General features: G+C 45.2%; 1 protein-coding gene and 1 non-coding gene across 30 annotated transcripts in view; both read right to left on the bottom strand.

Moving 5' to 3' along the window:
* Window positions 1-1379: 1379 nt before the first annotated feature.
* The window catches only part of PFKM (phosphofructokinase, muscle), a 46081-nt gene continuing 26374 nt past the window's right edge, over window positions 1380-21086 (bottom strand). For 19 of the 29 annotated variants that reach the window (XM_015151555.2, XM_077953983.1, XM_077953980.1 and 16 more), the window contains 21 exons: window positions 16685-16758; window positions 15733-15810; window positions 14115-14304; window positions 13692-13857; window positions 12896-12940; window positions 12342-12450; window positions 12133-12228; window positions 11788-11880; window positions 9621-9746; window positions 8099-8163; window positions 7540-7603; window positions 6589-6738; window positions 6059-6129; window positions 5612-5699; window positions 5373-5525; window positions 4507-4671; window positions 3634-3695; window positions 3295-3406; window positions 2349-2448; window positions 2162-2267; window positions 1380-1917 (listed from right to left, as the gene is read on the bottom strand). In XM_015151555.2, coding sequence (XP_015007041.1) covers window positions 1773-1917; window positions 2162-2267; window positions 2349-2448; window positions 3295-3406; window positions 3634-3695; window positions 4507-4671; window positions 5373-5525; window positions 5612-5699; window positions 6059-6129; window positions 6589-6738; window positions 7540-7603; window positions 8099-8163; window positions 9621-9746; window positions 11788-11880; window positions 12133-12228; window positions 12342-12450; window positions 12896-12940; window positions 13692-13857; window positions 14115-14304; window positions 15733-15810; window positions 16685-16758 — 2258 coding nt within the window. In that variant the 3' untranslated portion in view covers window positions 1380-1772. Of the gene's footprint in view, window positions 1918-2161; window positions 2268-2348; window positions 2449-3294; window positions 3407-3633; window positions 3696-4506; window positions 4672-5372; window positions 5526-5611; window positions 5700-6058; window positions 6130-6588; window positions 6739-7533; window positions 7604-8098; window positions 8164-9620; window positions 9747-11787; window positions 11881-12132; window positions 12229-12341; window positions 12451-12895; window positions 13026-13596; window positions 13858-14114; window positions 14305-15732; window positions 15811-16684; window positions 16759-21086 lie in introns of all 29 variants that reach the window. The other 10 variants (XM_077953987.1, XM_077953986.1, XM_077953995.1 and 7 more) reach the window with 7 other exon arrangements.
* On the bottom strand, window positions 14305-14372 carry MIR6505 (microRNA mir-6505). The gene has a single exon (NR_128334.1). It is a non-coding gene; the product is annotated as a microRNA mir-6505 (primary transcript).

The raw sequence follows: 21086 nt of genomic DNA, 5'->3' as shown, positions 1-21086 counted from the left end.
AAGACTTCACCTCATACCAATTCTTTGGAATTTTCTGGTCTCTGGGGGCTTGAGTGCTTCAGATGTAGCCAGGAATGAGATCCCACTGCGTTAGTCAGTGGTTCTCAAGTCTAGTTGTTAATTAGAACCACCTAGGAAAAATTTTAAAAATACTAAGGCCCAGGCTCCACCCCCACAGATTAATTTAATTGGTCCAAAGCAGACCTAGTAGGGCTGGCCGCAGTGGCTTATGCCTGTAATCCTCACGCTTTAGGAGGCCGAGATGGGAGGATCATTTGAGACCAGGAGCTGAAGTCCCCATCTCTACAGAAAAATAAATAGACCTGGGCATGAGTATGTTCAAAGGCCTCAGGTGATTCTAATATTCTGGTAGATTTATAAACTGCTTTAGATGCTATTTCATTTCTCATCATAGATACTTAATATTCTGGAAAGAGAAAGTTTTGTCCATGTGGGAAAAAATGTCACCTGTTTCTCAGTTACTTCATAATCACTCCTGGTTGGTGGCTAATAACTTCTGCTTTACTTCCACTTAAGAGTTCAAACACAATTTCACTTATCTTTTTAGCTCTGGGAAAATAGCATGTACCTTCACAGGTTTTCGTTTTTTTGTTTTTAAGTGGTCTTCACTATGCCTTTTTTTTTCCCAGATCGTATCATCATCCTAATTTTTTTAGTCTTTACAGAGTGACATTTTCCCTCTGATTAGCTTCCCCTGAGCCATCCTTCCCTCTTCATTTTCTCGAGGAAACAGCTCTTAAGATTAAAGATAGGAAAGAGAACCTATAAATCAATGGCAATTAGCATTTAAAATGTTCTGAATGAATGCCTGCACTTTCCCTTTCACTTCATTTTCATAGGCCTTATGGCTCTGGGGATTTGATATGGCATGGTAAGGAAGCAGAGGAATGGGGAATGAGGATGAGGTTTGAAGTCAGAACTGAGTTTTGAGTTCTACTTGAATAATATTGAAGGAGACATTATGTAATCAATCATCTTGAGCTCCAGTGTCCTCCTTCCTGAAGTCAGGCTGTCACTATTGCCCTCCAAAAGCTACGAGGCTTCAGTGATGAAATGCCTACCACAGTGCTTGATATATATTGTTAATTTCTCTTCCCACTGAAGAACTGTGCAAAGAGTATCTGGCTGCCTTAATCCCTGACTCCAGCAACAAACATTCTCAGTCACTATTTAGAACTGTTTTTAGAGTTTGGCAGTGATAATTTTTCAGACAGCCAGCAAGTAGTGTACTAGAGACAATCCCTTCCTCCACCCCCTGTGATACCCTTAACATTTTTACTGCTTCATCAGGCAAGTGTCTGATACATGGGGCTGACAGTATTACATTCCACTTGGGAAGATAACAGGAGAAGCGAAAGCACAGTGACCAGTTGGCATTTATTAGTGTAGTTACAGTTTGTCACTGTAGTAAAAGTAGTAGAGGAACCAAGACTCTTTGTTATCACAAAGAAATAAATAAAGCTTATTTTTAGGAAAATTCTAACTGAGCAAGTGATATCTAGCAGTAGCACTAGAGGTGCCCAGCCTTGTGTAACAGATAAAGCTGGGGCAGAAGTCATGTTAAATTCTACCTAAAAGGAGCTCCCACCCACTGCCCCCTCCAGCTCCTGGCCAGGACTGATCATGGCTGCAAGGTACAGAATAAAAGGAAACCTAATGAAAAAAACAGCTAAAACACTGAGAAGATGTGTACTTATCAGGGGGTGAGCTGACCATGATCAGATAATCTGTTCCCCTCACTCCAGAGAGGTTTAAACAGCCCCTTCCCCAGACCGCTTCCGGGTGATGTGCTCCAGGTGGGCATGGTCTGAAGTGTCCAAGTCAATCTCGTACTTGGCTAGGATTTTGAGGATGGGCCTCAGTTTCAGCCACCACTGTTCCTTGGGGATTCGATGCCTACGGAGGAATGAGGTAGATGATGATATAATCTTTTAGTACCCTAATCAACTTCTACCAAAGGTTTATAGAAAGTAGTTGGACAGAAGAGGTTAGATTTAGGACATGTGCATCACATCTGAAATGGGTAAGAATACAGGTGTTACTCCTTAAAAAAAAAGGATTAAAGACAGTGAACAGGTTGAGGACAGTAGAGCTTGAAACTACCAGGGAGAGAACCACTCCAGAAAGCAGAGGTACTCACTCAAAATCTGTCTGGCCCTGCAGCTCAGTCACTGGTTGGAAGAGCAGAGCCCTCTTACGCATCCCCAGAACACAGCCCGAGTCTGGAGTATTGGCGAAGATCCGCCCTGCAATAAGGGATGGTCAATCAGCTTCTATACTGGGGAACCAGCCTCTACAGAGGGCACTCGGTCTCTCACCCCACCTACCATTACGGTAACTCTCTTTGATTTTCCCAGACATCCAGTTCATAGCCTTGGCACCCATCTTAGTGGCAAAATTCCTATCAAATGGGGTTGGGCTCCCACCCTGGAGAAAGAAACATAAAAATTACAGAGGGAAGGACTCTAATAAACTGGCAGAGATATCGAGACACACAGAGAAAAAGGAAAGATGGGCCCCAGGTTTACGGCCCAAAACAGGAATCCAGAAATCAAACTATGAAAGAGTGTCCTGAGGCAGTGCCAGGATCCAAGGCCAGGCTGGCCCAGCACATTTGGCCATGCATCAGATATAAGAATAACTAAAGAAGATGATTGGCCCCACAATCCCCTCTTTTAGCTCCACAGCTGCCAGATCCTGTTTTAGTCTTATTGGCCAAAGGGTCAGCTGCCTGCCCCTCTTCAGCCCAGCAGCTTTTGTTGGTCACTGTCAATGATGACATAAAAGTGTTTTTTGTGGCCCAATCTGGCTGCCCTTGGTAGCACCTCAGAATAATACAAAATATCATACAGATTTCCTTTGAATTAAGAGGAAGCAGGTGGGAAAGTGGGAATGTTTGGAGACATTTTTGTTACAATGGGGAGTGAGAGGGAGGTGCTACTGGCATCTAGTGGGTAGACACCAGGGATGCTGTGCAACTGTCCTACAGTGCATAGAACAGCTACCCATAACAAATCATCATCTAGCCCCAAAAGGCAAAGCTGCCAAGGTTGAAAACCCTCCCCTAAATGAAAAGGATAGACCATATAATCTCTAAAGTCATTTCCAGGATAAAGATGTTTTGATTCTATGACTGTAAGAGACTGCAGGCCCATGCTCTATGATGGCACTAACAGGCTCCTCCAGAAGACTGGAAAAGGCCAGTGGAAGCCTCAGTGGCTGTTGGCAGGTACGGCTGTCTGATGAAGGGCATGACTAGGGTGTCTTCCCTACCTGCTGCATGTGACCAAGCACATTCTTCCTGCTGTCGAAGATGCCCTTCCCCTCCTCAGAGTACAGGTTGAAAATGAAGTCAGTGGTATAGTTCTCATTGCACTTTTCATTCCTGCCAGGTGGAGACCAAAAGCCTGTGACTCTGTGGTTGGCTTTCCATCCCCCCTTTCTGCCTTTGTTCTTTCCTTTCAATTTTTGTCTCCTCCCAGGATTCAAGGGATAGGCTGGCCCCCTCCCTTTATATCTACAGATTCCTCAGGGTGTCCCAACCCTGGCCATTCTATGAGTTTGAGCCAAAGCTTATTTTTCTTCTCCACTTAGGAACCATGGATGAGGTACCTTAACACCAAGCCCCTTTTCACAGTTGTTTTCATCTTTTGCACCAGGTGTTCAACATTTGCCTGAAAATGAAAGAGTAAATCCTAAGCCTAATCGGGAGTGGGTAAGGTTGGGTATAAATCTCTCTTCTTCCACACCACACCTCTCCAGGAAGGAAGAGAGACATGGAAGAGAGTTGTTTACAATCCTGGGCCTCAACTGGGCCTAATTCCTTTAAGAACCTCAGTGTGGACTAAAATTTAAACAATGACTCCAAATGAGACAGAACTGGAAGAGGGAGCACTACAGATAGCTGCAGTAACTGTCAGTGTTCAGCCCCTCGCCCTCTCCAGTCTCCCTTTCCAAGCCTTTCTGGTTCCCCTTGCCTCAGAGGGCTGACTTGTGGTCCCAGTGTCAGTTTTGACACTTTATGTCTCTGTTTTGAGACAGCATCTCTCTCAAAAGCAGAACGGGAGTAAGGGAAATCTGAAGGGGAGACATGATATAGTAAAAAGATCACTGACTTTCTCAATCAGTTAAACCATCTGCTCACTTAGGAGTTTAGAAAAGTTTTTTAGCCTCTCTAAACCTTTCTCCGTTATATGGAGATAGTATCTTCTTTGCATGTCTATTGTGAAGGTAAAATGCAAAAATGCCCACAAAGGGCTTAGCACCAGGCCACCTGATTCAAAATGAGCATTCCAACAATAGTAGCTGCGGTCATGCCTGTGAGGTGACACCAGAGAATGCCTGCATAGTGCTCTTTCTGGTCTTCACAGGATTCCACAGACCAATCAGCTCTGTCCTCAACCTGAGCTCTCATAGTTTAGATCACTGTGGAAACAGTCTGGAGACAGGGGAGAGCTACCTAGCAGGCTCTGGGTGGCCAGCTACCTGCAGGTCTCGAATGGTGAAGGGCTCCTCAAAAATGTAGGCAGCATCGGCCCCAGCTGCCAGTCCAGCCATGGTGGCCAGGTAGCCACAGTAGCCACCCATAGTCTCAATGATAAACACCCGACGCTTGGTGCCAGCTGCTGACTGCTTGATGCGGTCACAGGTCTGCAAGGACAATGCGTTATAGTTAGAAAGACATGATCAGGGGCCTGATTCTTGTCACTCTTTAATCTTTGTCACTAATTAAACTCTGGAACTATATTCTCTATAGGCTGGCAGGGCCCCTAGAGCAAGTTCTTGCATTTAGGGTAACAGGCATATTTGCCAACCACACTGCAGAACATCTCTCCTGGGAAGGAAGCTGTACCTATCCTTTCTACTGCTCAGAAAATTAGACTGCACGATCTCAGAAAGAAAACACAAAACATTTGGTATTCAGGGTATTGGTGCATTTCCAGGTGAGGAAACTAAACACTTTGTCACCCAGGCTGGAGTAAAGTGGCACGATCTCTGCTCACTGCAACCTCCGCCTCCCAGGTTCAAGCAATTTTCCTGCCTCAGCCTCCCAAGTAGCTGGGATTATAGGTGCCTACCACCACACCCAGCTAATTTTTGTATTTTTAGTAGAGATGGGGTTTCACCATGTTGGCCAGGCTGCTCTTGAACTCCTGACCCCAAGTGATCTGCCTGCCTCAGCCTCCCAAAGTGCTGGCATTACAAGTGTGAGCCACCACACCCAGCCAAAGAATCGTTTTCAAACATTCCCATTTGTTTGGTACAAAGAGAAGCTCACTTTTCAGGACCACACTCAGTTGAAGGATTACAATCCTGGCCAAAAGGGATGGGAAGTGGTGGTGGGCTCTCACCGTGCAGATAGTATTGAGTGCTGTGTCAGCCCCAACGCTGAAGTCTGAGCCAGGGACGTTGTTGGAGACTGTAGCAGGAATGACCACAAATGGGATGCAGAGCTCATCAAACTGCTTCCTGCCCTCCATCAGTTCCAGGCCACCTGTGTAAGCCTAAGAAGAAGAGAGCACAAGGGCAGGATTGGGGAGAGGGAGAGGAAGTGGGAGGGAGAGAGGGAGACACGGTGGCGGGCACTCACCTCAAAGCCCCCAATGATGACAAGGCCCTGAATGTTAAACTTAGTTATATTGGCACTGATCTGTTCAAAGCTCTTCTTGGGTAGAGTCCTAGTTGACCAGTGATGGGGGGGACAGGAATGGGAATTTGTGGAAGAGACAGGAAAATTGAGGGAGAGAAAAGCTAGAGTTAGAGGCACTTTATTTTTAATTTCTTGACCTGTGCCCCACTCCCTAGCCCACCCTCTCAGTCCTATCCAAGGATACACACTGGAGTTCTAAATTGCCAGAGCTGCTGAAAGATGTTGAGATGGGCATGTCTGCCCTCATGGCAGCAACTGTGAAGTTGGGGGTGGAGGACCCAGACAACAGGGTGGTTGAAGCAGACCCTGGCATAATGAATTGACACCCAAATCCAAGGGCAACTTGAAGAGGTCACTGGGAGGAGGTGCCTCTGCAGTACTACTTACCTTTTAGTCCCAAGTTTAGAGCCACCTTGGCCAGTCCAGCCCCCAACATAGCTCCAGCCAGCTTCCTCTATCTGTGGGGAAAAGCCACAGAGCTCTGCTCAAAGCTAAAGCACTAGGAGGCCTGTGTGGGACTGGTGCCACTGCTTGAGTTCTAACCCCACCCCTGGATCCCCCTTGGTTGGAAGAGGTACACCAGGTATTAGCTTTTCCCCATGCACTGAACTTCTTCTACCCTTACTGCTCATTCACCAATATTAAGCATCTACCTATGCCAGGCACTGTGCTGAGCTTTGGGATAGAGAATTAAATAGAACATGTTGTTTGCAATGGTGCATTCCAGTAATTCCTGCCTGTTCCTACTGCCCTAACATTAAATATCTACTTCTGCCTGGACCCTGAGAGAGGAGAGAGAGGTAGTGAGGAACAGAGGAAGCCAAGAGAATGGACAGGTCATTCTTGCTACACTTATCTTCCCTATGACTGCTCCTGGGTCCTAGAATATGTGCCCTTCTTCCTTTTAGTCTCCATACCTGCCCCTTGGCCAGGCCCTCGAAACCATCATGGACAACGAGCACTCGGTTGCCCTGGATAAGTCCAATCCTCACAGTGGAGCGAACAGCAGCATTCATGCCTGCAGCCGGAGCCCCCACATTCATCACAGCCACTGTGTGCGAACCACTCTATACAGGAGGAAGCAGGGGAAAAAGGAGGACAGAAACCCAGTGTGGGAATAGGGAGGAGGTCAGTAAAGGAGGCAGAGCTCTGAACCCTTGTCATCCAGGGATCAGGACATCTGCCTGAGACAACACACACCCCTCTCCCAAGGAATGCCAGCACAACTTGCTACCACATACTATGGAAGCAAAATTCTTGATCACAGATCAATAAACAAAGCTGCTGTCCCCCATCTCAGATATCAACATTATACAATGAGAGACCTTCCAGAGCAGCACTTACCAAAGTGTGATCCTTGGATCACCTGCATCAGAATCCACTGGGGGAGCCTGTTAAACCTGCACATTCCTGGCCTCTACCCAGATATGAATCTCCTCTGAGAGAGGGGCCCAGGAGTTTGCAAGTTTAATAAGCAACCCAAACAATTCTGATAATATACTCAATAATGACAACCACGACTCCAATGGAAGAGGTGGCTCAGATACACTTAGATGTGATTATTCCTAGATATTCCCAGAGAAAAAGTACATAAGCTCTCTTTCCCATTCTTTGCATGCTATCTTGCCAGTCCTGAAGTGGGCATGGGTCTTGTGTTAGAGATATCCAGGATACACTAAAAAGGGGGCTGGTATCTGGGGTGGTTAAGAGAAAATCATAATAATAGGGCCAGGGACCCAGCACTGAAGATCAGAGTGGGGCAGAGAAGTTGGCAAGGTTTACGTTGTATGGACTGTGGTAGCACTTTATGAAGAGAGACTGGGGGAGTGAGAAGCAAAAGGGGAGAGGGCAAGTCAACTTGCCAGTACCTTAGATACCGGGGGTCTGACATGAGCTAGAAGCTTGTATACCTCCCAGTTGTTCATGAAGCTCCTGTAGGAAGTACAAATAGAGAAAGGTGTCTTCAGGCCATTCCCCACAGCCAGCAGCCATGGGGATCCTGGTCTGAAGTTTTGCTCCCAGAGGGAAGTTCCATAGGGCAAACCTCTGAGGACAGAACTGGGGCAGAGCAGGGACAGGGCAGGGTCTGCAAAGGGGCCACTAGTTCATCCAACACTCGCTCAGTACTCTTCTCCAGGCACTGTGCTCGGCACAAGAGACTGTCCCTTGCTTAAAGGAACTTATCATCTAGCTGGGGCTCACATATAGAAATAACAGATTATAAAAGGTTGATGCCAGGGACCACATCCCTGAGATGAACTGATCCTTCCAGACACCTGACAACTAACTTTCTTGGGCAAGAACTTGCTGCAGAGAGAATCAGAAAAGGAAGCAGCAGAAGCTTATGTTCTGGGCCTGGAGTCATGGAGATCTTTGACTTCAGGCATCTGATTTCTGTAGCTAGTGAGCTTCCCGTCGTTTCCTCACCGGCCTCTCAACTTCAGGGCTTCATCAAATTTCTTCTCTTCCATGGCCTTGGTCACATCTTTGGTCTGAGGGGGGAGCAGTGACAGTTTCAACTCCAGGGTCACAATTCTGCACAGCTGAATTTCCATCCCACAGTCAAACTCTGCCCATCTCTGGGATTGTGACTAGATTCTGCCCATTCTATACCCCACCTTTCCTATGCCCCCAAACTTTCACAGAAGTATTTTTGTTTTTTCCTGAGTTTTCTGAGTAATGAGCAGCAAAAGAAAAGAACTGATTCTATGCTCTGTTTATTTTATTTTAATTTTTATTTTTTTGAGACGGAGTCTTGCTCTGTCGCCCAGGCTGGAGTGCAGTGGTGCGATCTTGGCTCACTGCAACCCCCTGCCTCCTGGGTTCAAGCGATTCTCCTGCCTCAGCCTCCCGAGAGGCTGGGATTATAGGAGTGTGCCACCACACCCAGCTAATTTTTTTTGGTATTTTTCACCATGTTAGCCAGGATGGTCTCGATCTCCTGACCTTGTGATCTGCCTGCCTTGACCTCCCAAAGTGCTGGGATTACAGGTGTGAGCCACTGTGCTCAGAACTATGCTCTGTTTATTAGAAGTATGGGTAGAGTGGAAGAATGCTCACAGATAAATAGTATCTTCCATTCCACACCCAGGTCCCCAGCCTTAAAGCAGCCTCTAAAGTCATGAGTAAATGAAGATCCTACAGGTAACCAAGTTAGGAAGAAGGACTGATCCCTGCTGTGTGCTTCTCAACTACTGATTTCAGCTCTGTGGGCCAGTGCCTTCGCTTTGGAGCTTTCACAGATACATTTCCAAGCAAGGCTGCAGGTCACTGGGACTCCTGGGTCTCAGAGAGGAGGAGGCCAGAAGAAGCGGAGCATTTAGACCAGCCCTCAGAACCAGGCCAGATACCCTAGCTCTCGCTCCCAGCCTCCCAGCCACCATGTTCACTCTGTGGTATCAAAGGAGTGATTCCTTCATAATAAAGGCCACCATTTCCTGAGCACTCAACATTTGCTAGGTACTGCATCACATGCTAATATAGTTTATCTCCAATCCTTACAATAACCCTCAACGTGAGCATTAGTAACCTCATGTTGGTTCAGAGAAACATGTTCAAGATAGAAATCAGAGACAAAAACTACCCAGCTAGAATTTAATAATATTCTCCTGCTCTTAATAAAGTTAGGAGGAATATTGCATTCTTCTTCCAATAAAGACATGATAAAAATGTTTGAGGTTGTATATTATGAGATACTGGGTTTCATTACTAAGGAGGATGTAGAATCTCCCACCTTCCTTAGGAACATTTTACTGATGGGAACACTGAAGCTTAGTTAAGAGCTCCTATGCAAAACCCACTGTGTTCTTTCCCCATATGTCTCTTACTATACCATCTTGCCTTTCCACCTGCTCCTACACCAGTGGCCTTAGATGTTGGTCTCATGCCCCATGAACTCCAAGGCAGGGGCTTGAGACTCTTAAGAAAGGGGTTTAGGATCAGTACTTACCACCTGGACACATTCCATGAGGGGCAGGCGCACAGCTTGGTTACCAGAGAGGCTCACTACACAGGCTGGGGTATCTGGGGTCCCCTCCAAAAGTGCCATCACTGCTTCCACACCCATTCTGCTGCCCTGCAGGAGTCCAGAGAACAAAGACAGTCTGGCTCAGGCTGCCTCATCTTGGCTCAGCCTAGAGAGTCAGGATACTTGAGGCCTTTTCCAAATCACAAGATTGAGTCTCACAATTAAGAACTGCAGCAAAGAACTTACTGGGCTTTACCTCCCCAAACAGATTCCATCTAAAGCTTGATGACTCTGTATTCTTGCCATCAGAACCTCAAGGATTCTACTTAGTTCTAGAGAAACATGCCCACTACAGTAACCAACAGGATTACTGGGGCTTAATAATGTTCCCTTGTTATTGACAAAACAAGGTAGGAGATTGCTTTGCTCTTCCAATGAAAATAGGATAAGAGGGTTTAAACTGAGTGTCTAAGGTTGGGATTACATGCCCGTAATTCCAGTATTTTGGGAGGCAGAGGCAGGCAGATCACCTGAGGTCAGGAATTCAAGACCAGCCTGGCCAACATGGTGGAACCCCGTCTCTATTAAAAATACAAAAAGTTAGCCAGGTATGGTGGCATGTGCCTGTAATCCCAGCTACTCAGGAAGCTGAGGTAGGAGAATCCCTTGAACCCGGGAGGTGGAAATTGCAGTGAGCCAAGATTGTGCCGCTGCACTCTAGTCTGGGTGATAGAGCAAGACTCCATCTCTAAACAACAAAAAAAAGACTGGTCCCGGTGGCTCATGCCTGTAATCCCAACGTTTTGGGAGGCCGAGGCAGGCAGATCACAAGGTCAGGAGTTCAAGACCTCCTGGCCAACATGGTGAAACCCCATCTCTACTAAAAATTTAAAAAATTAGCCAGGTGTGGTGGCAGGCACCTGCAATCCCAGCTACTTGGGAGGCTGAGGCAGGAGAATCCCTTGAACCCAGGAGAGAATCCCTCCACCAGGAGGTGGAGGTTGCAGTGAGCTGAGACCATGCCACTGCACTCCAGCCTGGGGAACAGAGCAAGACTCCATTTCCAAAAAAAAAAAAAAAAGAAAAGAAATACCACTATATACCTATCAGAATGGTTAAAATTTAAAAAAATTTAAAAATAAAAAAGTGACAACCCCCAAATGCTGATAAGGATGCAAACAAAACAGGTTGTTCATAAATTGCTGACAGAAATTAAAATGGTACAGCTATTCTAGAAACAGTTGGGCAGTATCTTTGAAAAAAAAATTTTTTTAAGAAACAAAAAAACTACCATACAACCCAATTGAACTCCTGGGCAATTACTCTGCAGAAATGAAAATTTAAGTTCACACAAAAAGCTGTACACAAATGTTCATAGTTGCTTTATCCCTAATAGCCAAAAATTGAAAACAACTCAAATGTCTGAATGATTAAACAAACTGTCATACGTCCACTCCATGGAGTACTGCTCTGTAGAAAACTGCAAACTATAGAAACAAACAACACCTTTGATAAATATCTAGAGAATTATGCTGAGTGGAAAAAAAAAATCCTAAAGGGTTGCATATTATGCAATTCCATTTATATAATATACATGAGATTAAAAATTACAGACAAAGAGACAGATTAGTGGTTGCCAGAGTTTAAGAATGAGGAGGGATGGGTGGGGGTAAAGTACATGTGGCTGTAAAAGGACAACATGAGACATCCTGTGGTAATAGAAATGTTCTGTAGCTTGACAATATCAATGTCAATATCCTGGTGATGATATTGTACTACAATTTTGCAAGATGTTACCATTGAAGGAAACTGGGCAAAGGGTATGTGGGACTATCTCTGTATTATTCTGTACAATTGAATGTGAATCTACCATTATTTCAAAATTCTTATTAAAAATATACGAAACAAAACAAAACAAAAAGATATTGCTCCTCACCATTAGGAAGGCAAAGTCTCTCATCATTTTTGTAACAGAAGAGGACCCTCAAGTGTATGGGAATGGGTCAGTGACCAATGCAGCCCAAAGGCTGGTGGAGAGGCAACACAACCAGTGGTGTAAGTCCCTATCTGGTGAAGTGCAGCCCTGAGGAGGAAGGACTACAAGGTTGAGGGTTTTAAGGCATGAAGGCCACAGAGCCCAGTGACTTACCAGAATTCTGTCAAAGGCCGATGGCGTCCCACCCCTCTGCACATGCCCCAAGACAGTAACCCGGGTGTCATATCCCAGACGCTTTACCACCAGCTGAAGAGACCAAGAGAGGGACAGAGAGAGGGTTACGCAGAGTCAAAGAAAGAAAACAAGCAGAGACTTGGGTGAACCGTGGACAGCTCAGCCTCTTGTCTTGTAATGGTTCTTTGTGGGAGGCAACCAGGGGCAGGGACCCAGGGAGTGATGCGCAGAAGGACCAAGGGGAGAAGCAGTGTCAGGAGACTCAGAAGCCAGAAGGGAATGGGCTATGGAGTCTAAGGCCTATCTGGTTTCATTCATACGAACATTCTTGATGTCTTCTGAGGTGATTGGTTTTCCATTCCTGTCAATTGCACCCTCAGCCACAATGATGATGTTGAGACGAGAACCACGAGTCCTTGTCTGGTTGAGAACAAAGGGTAAAATGATCAATGGAATGAAGCTGATGGGTAGGAAACAGATCATCAGTGGAACAGGGTGAGGGATTTCTTAAGGGCAAAATAAAGTGCCAGTACCTCGCTGAGTCGGCGACAAAGGTGCTCCTCCCAGTCGTCATCTGGTGGACATTCAGGAATAAAAACCCAGTCGGCCCCACAGGACAGAGAGGTGACAAGGGCCAGGTATCTGAGATGAGGGCCAGAAGCATCCTGCTAGAAGTTGTATTCTACAAATAGCCTCATCCATACCCAACAAGTTCTCCTAGTTCTCATAGTTGATAAAAGGTCTGGAGAGCCTCCATTTTATTCTTGGGGCAAGTGTAAGAGCACCAGGGCCCCTCAATGAGATTCTGTCTCTAACGGACACCTTCCACTTATGTTCACCTGCCACAGTGGCTTCCAGCCTCAGAGCACTGCCCACTCTTTACACCAAGCATGTGCCTGAGCATGTACACACATGCATGTGTGGGGATGTAATGGAGAGGGATGGAGGCAGGAAAGGGAACCACAGCACAAGGAGCATGTGCACCTCCAGATCTGCTGCTACTGAGAGACCTCACTGGACTACCTGGGGAAAAGGAAAGGGCTATTGCTAGGTCCACAGAATAAATGGGTCAGAATGAGGATCTTACCCACAGTGGCGGCCCATCACTTCTAACACAAATGTCCTCTGGTGGCTGCAAGAGATACACATAGGACACAGTCCAAGAGACCGTATGGCCAAGATCAAGCCACCACCCACATCTAGGCCAGTTACCCTCTCTGGGAGATACATGTATGCTGCCAGGCCTTCTAGCAGACTTCCTGAGACCAGGAAGACCTAGGGGAAATACTTTAGCCACAAGGTATCCTTCCCAGGCCTGAGAAAACACAGCAGTAAAAGGTATCTATACAGAGGTTCTGTTCCAGAGAGGAACCGGGTCAGGGAAGGAAAGGAGAGAAAAGGATAAGAAGTGAAGGGAGGACTGGACTAACTGGAATCCTCTAGGATTACCCTGGGGTAAGCGATTACCCTTCTATCCTCCCATTCTACATTGCCTCCCTCCAGGTCCTCTTCTCTCTGAGCCATGGTGGTCATAGCAGCACTTATACTTTCTATGATATGGTGGGAAAGTGTAGCTCATGTCTGGGCTCCCTAGATTTGCCCAGTCTGAAGAATAACCATTTAGCCCAAAGATATGAAAGACCTCAGAGCTGCATATTTGGACAGTGGGCCAGACAGTGGCAAAAGGCAAATCATATATCATTAAGGGAGCAGTGCAATTTCAGTGCTCTAGATAATTTTTAGTTAAAAATAGTGTTCTAGCCCCAGAAAACTGGTCATTATAGTCACCATAGCTCAAACACTTCAGTCTTCAGCAGCCTCTAGCCCTTTAGCCTGTCCTAGCTGCCATCTTCTCACACTGCCTACCTCCCAAGTCCCCTTACCTCTGGGCAGTGGTAGTGATGGCATCTACAATTTCTATGATCCGGTGCAGGGCAGAGTCAGTGCCAATGGTCATATCGGTGCCACAGAAGTCATTGTCAATTGACCCAACCAGGCCCACAATGTTCAGGTAGCTGGACTTCGTAGCCTCCTCATCTGTGATCTTACCTGACAATGAGAAGCAAACCAGGAGCCACTGGGTGAGGTACCTGGCATGCCTAAAGAGGAGATATCTAGAGAGAGAAGAAACTCTAGCCAAAAGGAATTGTAGACAATATCAGAAAAAGGGGGCAAAGACTGCCTATTTGTGTCTGGGTAACATTTTTCTCCAATGGGAGGTAAAAGGGGGGCAGGGGTGATGTGTGTGTGTACACGCGTGCACATACCCACACAAATAAGCAATACTATTGTGAAAAATCTCTTACCTGCTTTCTGGAGGTCACCCAACAAGTCACTCCACTCAGAACGGAAGGTGTCAGCCCCAGTGAGGCTGCCATCACCCCCAATGACACAGAGATTGGTGATCCCACGCTTCACCAGGTTGTAGGCAGCTCGGAGTCGTCCTTCTCGTTCCCGAAAGTCCTTGCACCGGGCACTTCCAATCACCGTGCCTCCCTTTGGAACAGGTAGAAGTCAGCTCTCCAGAGACAGGGCTCAACATGCTGAGATATCCCCTATTCCAACGCTGTGATGGCCTAACATAACTGTGTGAGTCCCTAGAAAGTTCCTTGACATCCTTAAGAGTGATCTGTCCTTTCCAAAGTAAAGGGAAATGATGCTGGCTGAGGCATCATAGGGTCATTCTCATATTTTGCTATACATCTTAGAAGACTGCTAAGAACCCATTTCATTGAAGGTTTTGTCATCTGTGACTATCCTAAAAAGAAAAAGTGAATACACACATATCTGTTGGCTTCTCAAATAATCTCCAACTTTCACATCTTAGAAGCAGTGACTTCAGTCTTTAGAAATTCTCCCTAATGGCCTGATATTAAATTATTATTAGGAGTTCATCCCAATGTGTTTTGTAGTATTTTTCCTCTCTCTACACTGAGATTTCTAACTGTACCCAGGTACTGCCAATCCTTTCCCCTCAGCTCCTTGCAATCCATGGTGCCAGTAGCAGAAGCTGCAATATCCAGGTATTCACAGGAAAAATAGCTCTGGGTAAAGAAAGCCTTACAGATACCCCAAGAGAGGTATCTGTAAGTCCCTGGGAAATTAAGGCTTTCTATCCCTGATTAGGTTTTCATATCTTATGCCCTCCTGTGCAGCCATGACTTTGGGATACTGGTGGAGAATTCTGGTTCATTCTCAGACCACTTTATGGCAGGCACCATTACCTAGCACCTAGGTAGAGCCTTCACTAGATACTGCATATTAAATTTTTGCCCATGGATTTTTAGGGAACTGAGCTGAAAAAAGGGGGATACAAATGTAATTTACAAATTTTCAGTAAACCAGCAAATGATTGTATTTCTCTCACTCGCTGTAGGCTAGCCCACAGTGGATACACATGAGAAGCCTAACACAACATGGAGCAAGTAGCATAAAGGACTGTGGAAATCCTCAGGATATTCTTAGGATTTTTTTGAGACTCCAAAAGTCTGTCTCAGTTCCTTCGTCCTTTAAGTGGTCTGGTTTCAGGTCACCTCATCTCCATCACATGAGGACTGGCAAATTTCAGCTCCACTTCTGGCTCTGGCTCCAGTCCTCTGGTAAGGTTATTTTCAGGGCCAGACCTTCCCCGTGACCCTAGAGTAAGACCTGCTTATGTGTCAGTCCCCATAGTCTTGTTTATGACCTTTCCATAAAGAGCAAAGCATCCTGTGATCACTCCTCCACCCTCTCCCTGCCCCAGGAAACCAGTGTGATATTTTCAAATGCTAAGAGTAAAGGGCAAATAGGGTCCCTCTCTTGTCACTGAATTCCTTCCCATGAAACCACATGACAGGGAATTTGGGAGACCATGAGCCCAAACCAGAGTGGGATGAAACAAGGACAGAGCAAATATGGGACAGGGAGTTCTCTGGAACAACATACCAGCTGAAGCATCATCGAAACGCTCTCCCAGGTGGCTTCCTTGATGTTATCTCCACCATCCACCAGGCCTTGATAACCCTGTGGGACATATTATAACTGTTAAGCCCTTGACAGGCTTCTCCCTAAATTCCCAGGATTAAGACAGGATCCCTGGGAAGAGGTTCTCTGAGAGTCAAGCCACCTCCTCCCACTAGTGAGTCCTGGATGCTCGTGAGACTATATTTAACACAGTCCAAAGAAGGAGACGTCAACTTTTGCAATACTCTCTTCTAGTTTCTCCCATTCTTTAAATATCGGGATGTGGATATCCTTCCGAATAATCTTAATTCTTATTTTTGGCTCACCCTATCTCCTCCAACCTGCTTCACAGGGGACCAATGATAACAGATGGTCTTGATAACCATGGAGAAAAGGAGAAGGGGAAGTTGGTGGGAGGGAAGGAAAGAAATGTGACTTGCTCTAAGAGACTATACAATCTGATAGAAGAAAGCGGGTGGACCTTATAAAAAGAAGAGTGGGTAAAGCATGAGAGAGTACTGGGAGAAGGGTGCAAAAGAAGAGTGAGAACCTCAGGAAGTTATGCAAACTACAGAAATACAGCAAGGCTCTTCCCTCCTGGGGCTCTTCCCCTGGATATACTAAATTTGCTATAAATACTACCCATTTCCATTTCTTTCTCTGTTTTGAGGGAGATGAAAGAAGAACTGAGAGTTACTTTTTCCTTTAAATTGAACAGGCAACATGAAGACCCAGTTTGTAGATGCCCGGGTCCCACCATCCCTATTGAGTCAAGAGTAGGAAAGAGTGACTCATGAAGATAGGGAGCCAAGGAAAATCAAACATAGCAATGTAACTAACTGGGAGGTAAGGACACAGAACGTGGGAAGGGGATAGAAGGCAGATTTAGAAGAGGGCAGAGAAAGAATGATGAAGAACAAAGTACAGAACTAACCTCATGGACAAAGAAGACACGGGCACCGGTGAAAATACCAACTCGAACCACAGCCCTGACAGCAGCATTCATACCTGAAAGGAGGGACAAAAGAAGTCATGGAGGGGTTGCTCCTAAGAAAAGGTGCCCTGGAATCCACATATATTACATTTGGCTAAAAAAAATGAATCAGTACTTTACTTAGTCTTTTCTCTGAATCTAGAATAATCCTCTCATCAAAGTCTTCTGACCTCCCCATTCCCAATTACTGCAGTCAATGTTACCGGAGCTTCAGATAATCTGCATTCATTGCTCCTCAAGCCCCGCAAAAATCCTGCCTTTCCCAAGACCTTTCCTTGATAGGACCATCTGGGAAATAATAACAACTAGAATAAAGCATTTTCCTGAATGTGTATTGTGGGCTAGACACTGCCAAGAGCTTGTCAAACATCATCTCATTTAATCCTGTCCACAATCCTGGAATTGTCTCCATTTTAAAGATTTGGAAACTGAAACTCAAAAAGGTCAAGGGGCACAAAGCTAGTACTTTTAGAAAGTTCAGATTAGAATTCAAGTTCTCAAATGCCTAAGTTAACACTATCAGCCTCTAAGGTTTGTCCTACTAATCTCAATGGCTGTACTAGGTTTTTCCTTGCTTTCTGCACTATATCGAGACATCAGCTTTTAGTAGGCATTTAAGAACAAGGACATGACTCTATATGGTTCAGTAACCTGGCAAGTCACAGTCTATTCACAAGTTCACAAGTATATCTGTTACTGGACAGCTGATTCTCTCAGTCTACACACACACACACACACAAATATACCCCTTTTTTGTGTCACTTGAGTTGGTCTATGTTCCAATGTGTGCCACACAGTTGTGATTCACTAGTTCCCACATTGCCAGAAGAGGCTGTGACCAAGTGTGCAGGAAGAATTGGTGGGGACTCTATTCTCTCACTGCCTTCTCCTGGCATTTCCTCAATTAGTCAACGAATATTTGTCACAGGAATATTTCTTCCTGTGGCCCTGTATATAAGATGTTTATGGGGAACTCAAAAAGTATGCTGTAAATCATTCTCTCTCTGCTTCTACTGGAAGAAAAACTTAGGACTAGGACTGGGCACGGTAACTCATGCCTGTAATCCCAGTACTTGGGAGGTCAGCTGGGAAGATTGCTTGAGCCTAGGAGTTCGAGACCAGCCTGGGCAACATAGCAAGACTCCATCTGTAAAAAAAATAAATAAAATTCAAACAAAACAAAACAAAAGCTTAGGACTAAAATACAGAGGCAATCCTTTTCCCTTTTTCACAGATGAGTATTATCCCTCTCCTAGTAGTTTTTCAGTGAAAAGAACTCTCTTCCAGGAGCACTGTGAAAAAACTAGCCCTTCCCAACACACAGCAGGTGTCCCATATGTGTGTTTCATATTAGGAACAATGCACTGATCCTGTGCTAAGCATGGCCTTATTGGTGACAGATGGGAGACATTCCTTTCCTACCATGTAATGTGAGGAGGAGCACATGGTGATGCACAAGGAATCTTACAGCCATGATGGGTCAACTTCTTGTGAATCATTTTAGCTACCTTCTCTTAGATATTCTACTACATATTTTTGTTTCAATCTAAAATCTGTTCATGTTGTCCTTAACCCTGCCTGGAGAAATGTAATATACCAGCAAGCACCAAGAGAGCTAGTAATCGGGAAAACCTGCAGCACCAAACTAAAAACCATCACAAACTTTTGAATAATCCAAAGCTATCAGGAATAGGATGGAATAAAAAAGATCAAAATGTTTCTTTTTTTGCAGGTTGGTATTACATGGCTATTAGCTCCAAACTGAAGGTTCATTTGTTCACTTAACAAATATTAACTGAACACCTATCATGTTCCAGGCACTGTGCTAGGCACTGGGGGGTACAGCAATGACCAACACAGAATCTGGGAATACCAAGATAAAGGACTTGGTAATGGTCCTCAAGATATGTGGAGAATTACAATATGGTCTATTGGTCCCTATAAAAGACATGAGCCAAGCACAATGGTGCATGCCTATAGTCCCAGCTACTTGGGAGGCTGAGGCAGGAGGATCACTTGAGCCCAGGAGTTAAGCCTAGTCTGGGCAACACGGTGAGACCCCATCTCTCAAAAAAGACAGACAGAGGGAGAGAGATACAAAGTACAGTGGAAACAGGGACAAAGAGTATCTAAGCCTGCCAGAAGGAAGTCAGAGAAGGTTATACAGAAAAGACAACATTTGTCATGGGACCTAAAGGACAATTTCCTCTAAAATTTTTCTGTCAGGTGGAGAATTTGAGGGAGAGTGTTCTTGGCAGAGGGAATAGCACAAATAAAGGTGAGGGTCAAAAAACAACCATAGGTAATTTGGTATTATAAAGAATATAAACTAGGAAGTGGTGAGAGATGAAGCTCTACAGGTGGGCAGGCACCTATGTGCCATGAGAAGTTTGAGTTGTATTCTACAGGCCAGGGTTTAATTGGAGATCCATGGGTGATGGGTTTCGGGGAATCCAGGAACCCCACAAAACTGTATGAAAAGTTCTGCGGGCATGGACATTTCTTTTGAGAGAAGGTCCACAGCTTTCATTTGATTCTTAAAGGGGTCTGTGACCCCCTCCAAAAAGAAAAGTTGCAGACAACGAAGAATCCCTGAAGAATTTAGCGGGCAGAGGGACATGATGAGATCTGCATCTCAGAAGGATAACTCTGGCAGCAGCGTGAAAGACAGCTTGAGAGAGGGATTTCTAGCGTTAGGAGGCTACCTGGCATCCTAGATAAGAAATGTGGAAGACCTGGACTGGAACAGTAGCATTTGGGACAAAACAAATACTGGATAGAAGACATCTAGGAAACAGAAGCAATAGGACTTATATCCAGTTGGCAATGTGATTACATTTTAAGGGTCAGAGAGGGAGAAAATGTCCCGTGATTGATTTAGACAAAGGGTAAAAGTGTGGTACCATTAACTCAGCAGAGGCAGGTTTTGGTTTGGGCAGGTTGGGGTGGGGGTGATACATTCATATTTGGATATGTTGAGTTTGAAGTCCTTATGGAGCATCCATGTGAACACAGAAGAGACTATCTCAAGAGAATATGTGGAATTATAAGAGAAAAAGGCAAGGAATGGAACCCTGAGGAAAACCAACATTGAAGGAACAGGAAGGGGAAGGGAGGTTCCATGATGAAAACTAATAAGGGGCAGCAGGAAATACAAAAGAACCAGGACTTAGCGATGTCTCAGAAGTCAAAAGGGGACAGTTTCAAGAAGTGGGAACAGTGCCAAATGCTTCTGATAACTAGTCTAAGGTAAGGCCTGAAAGGTTGGACTTGTCAACAAGAAGTCATTGGTGAGCACTGATGTCAAAGCTCACTTATGACATCACTAAGGCAAAGCCCCATGAAGTCTAGAAGCCTAAGTTCACACCCTTAAGTGGAAGGCATCAAAACCAAAAAATCTGTGAAGAGAGGGGCTTTTCAGTAGCTTGAGAAACAGCCTATGTGTGTGAAAGGAACAAGGTCAAAAGTCAACACAAAGTCATCAATGCTTTAGGAAAGACGAATAAAGTCAGCTCAATAAGATCAGAATAGATATGAAACTAAAGTTTGTTTTCCAGCCTGTCACAAGGCCTATGGGATTCTCTTCTGGATACCTGGAGTTCTGGAGTATGAACTTGTAATTTTAGGAAATAAGGGAAAAACTGTTCTGAAATGTATAGGTTAGAACATTGTTTCTTGCTCCCAAGCTGAGTAAATGTTCCTGCAAAAACTCTAACTTAATGCAATCCTGTTGGTATACCCAGAGTTAAGAGAGACAAATGACTCAAAGGTTTTCAGTACAAAAGCAAACAACAGATGGTGGACAGGGACTATCCAAATCAGTTGGGCATAAGAAAAATCTCACAATAAGGAAATTATCTTCTCCCTCTGCCTTCTTCTTACCTCAACCCCACCAACTTCCAGAAGTCATTCATCCTGTCTCCAAACTGAACATCTGAGTGTCTTCCTAGAAACCAAATTTTAGGATGTTCTTTGTGCACCTGGTACCTGCGCCTCAAACCCCTAGTTCCCTAAAAATCACAAACTTTGGGGTACACAAATAGTTTATACTAAGGAGCCCCAGTAATTCTTTGAGCTCTCCCAGCCAATCTGACCAGCCTAGTCTGGCCCCAAGCCAGTCCTGGCCAGAGTCTCCTTGGCTGTTCCATGTTGCCCTAAATAAACCTCTATGGCAGCTGTCTGACTTATTAGAAGCAAGACGAAGGATAAGATTACAGGCACCATCCAATAGGTATTCTGGGTATAGTCAGGAGGGGCTCTGGAGAACATCATAAGCACGTAGTTTGGAGTCTCCAATTACGGCATATTGGGAAGAGGTTTTAGAAAGAAGAACTGTGGGTGA

Source organism: Macaca mulatta, chromosome 11 (assembly GCF_049350105.2).
Source record: "Macaca mulatta isolate MMU2019108-1 chromosome 11, T2T-MMU8v2.0, whole genome shotgun sequence".
NCBI classification, from domain to species: domain Eukaryota; kingdom Metazoa; phylum Chordata; class Mammalia; order Primates; family Cercopithecidae; genus Macaca; species Macaca mulatta.
The sequence above is the reverse complement of the archived record's forward strand: the minus strand, read 5'-3'. Positions and strand labels throughout refer to the sequence as shown.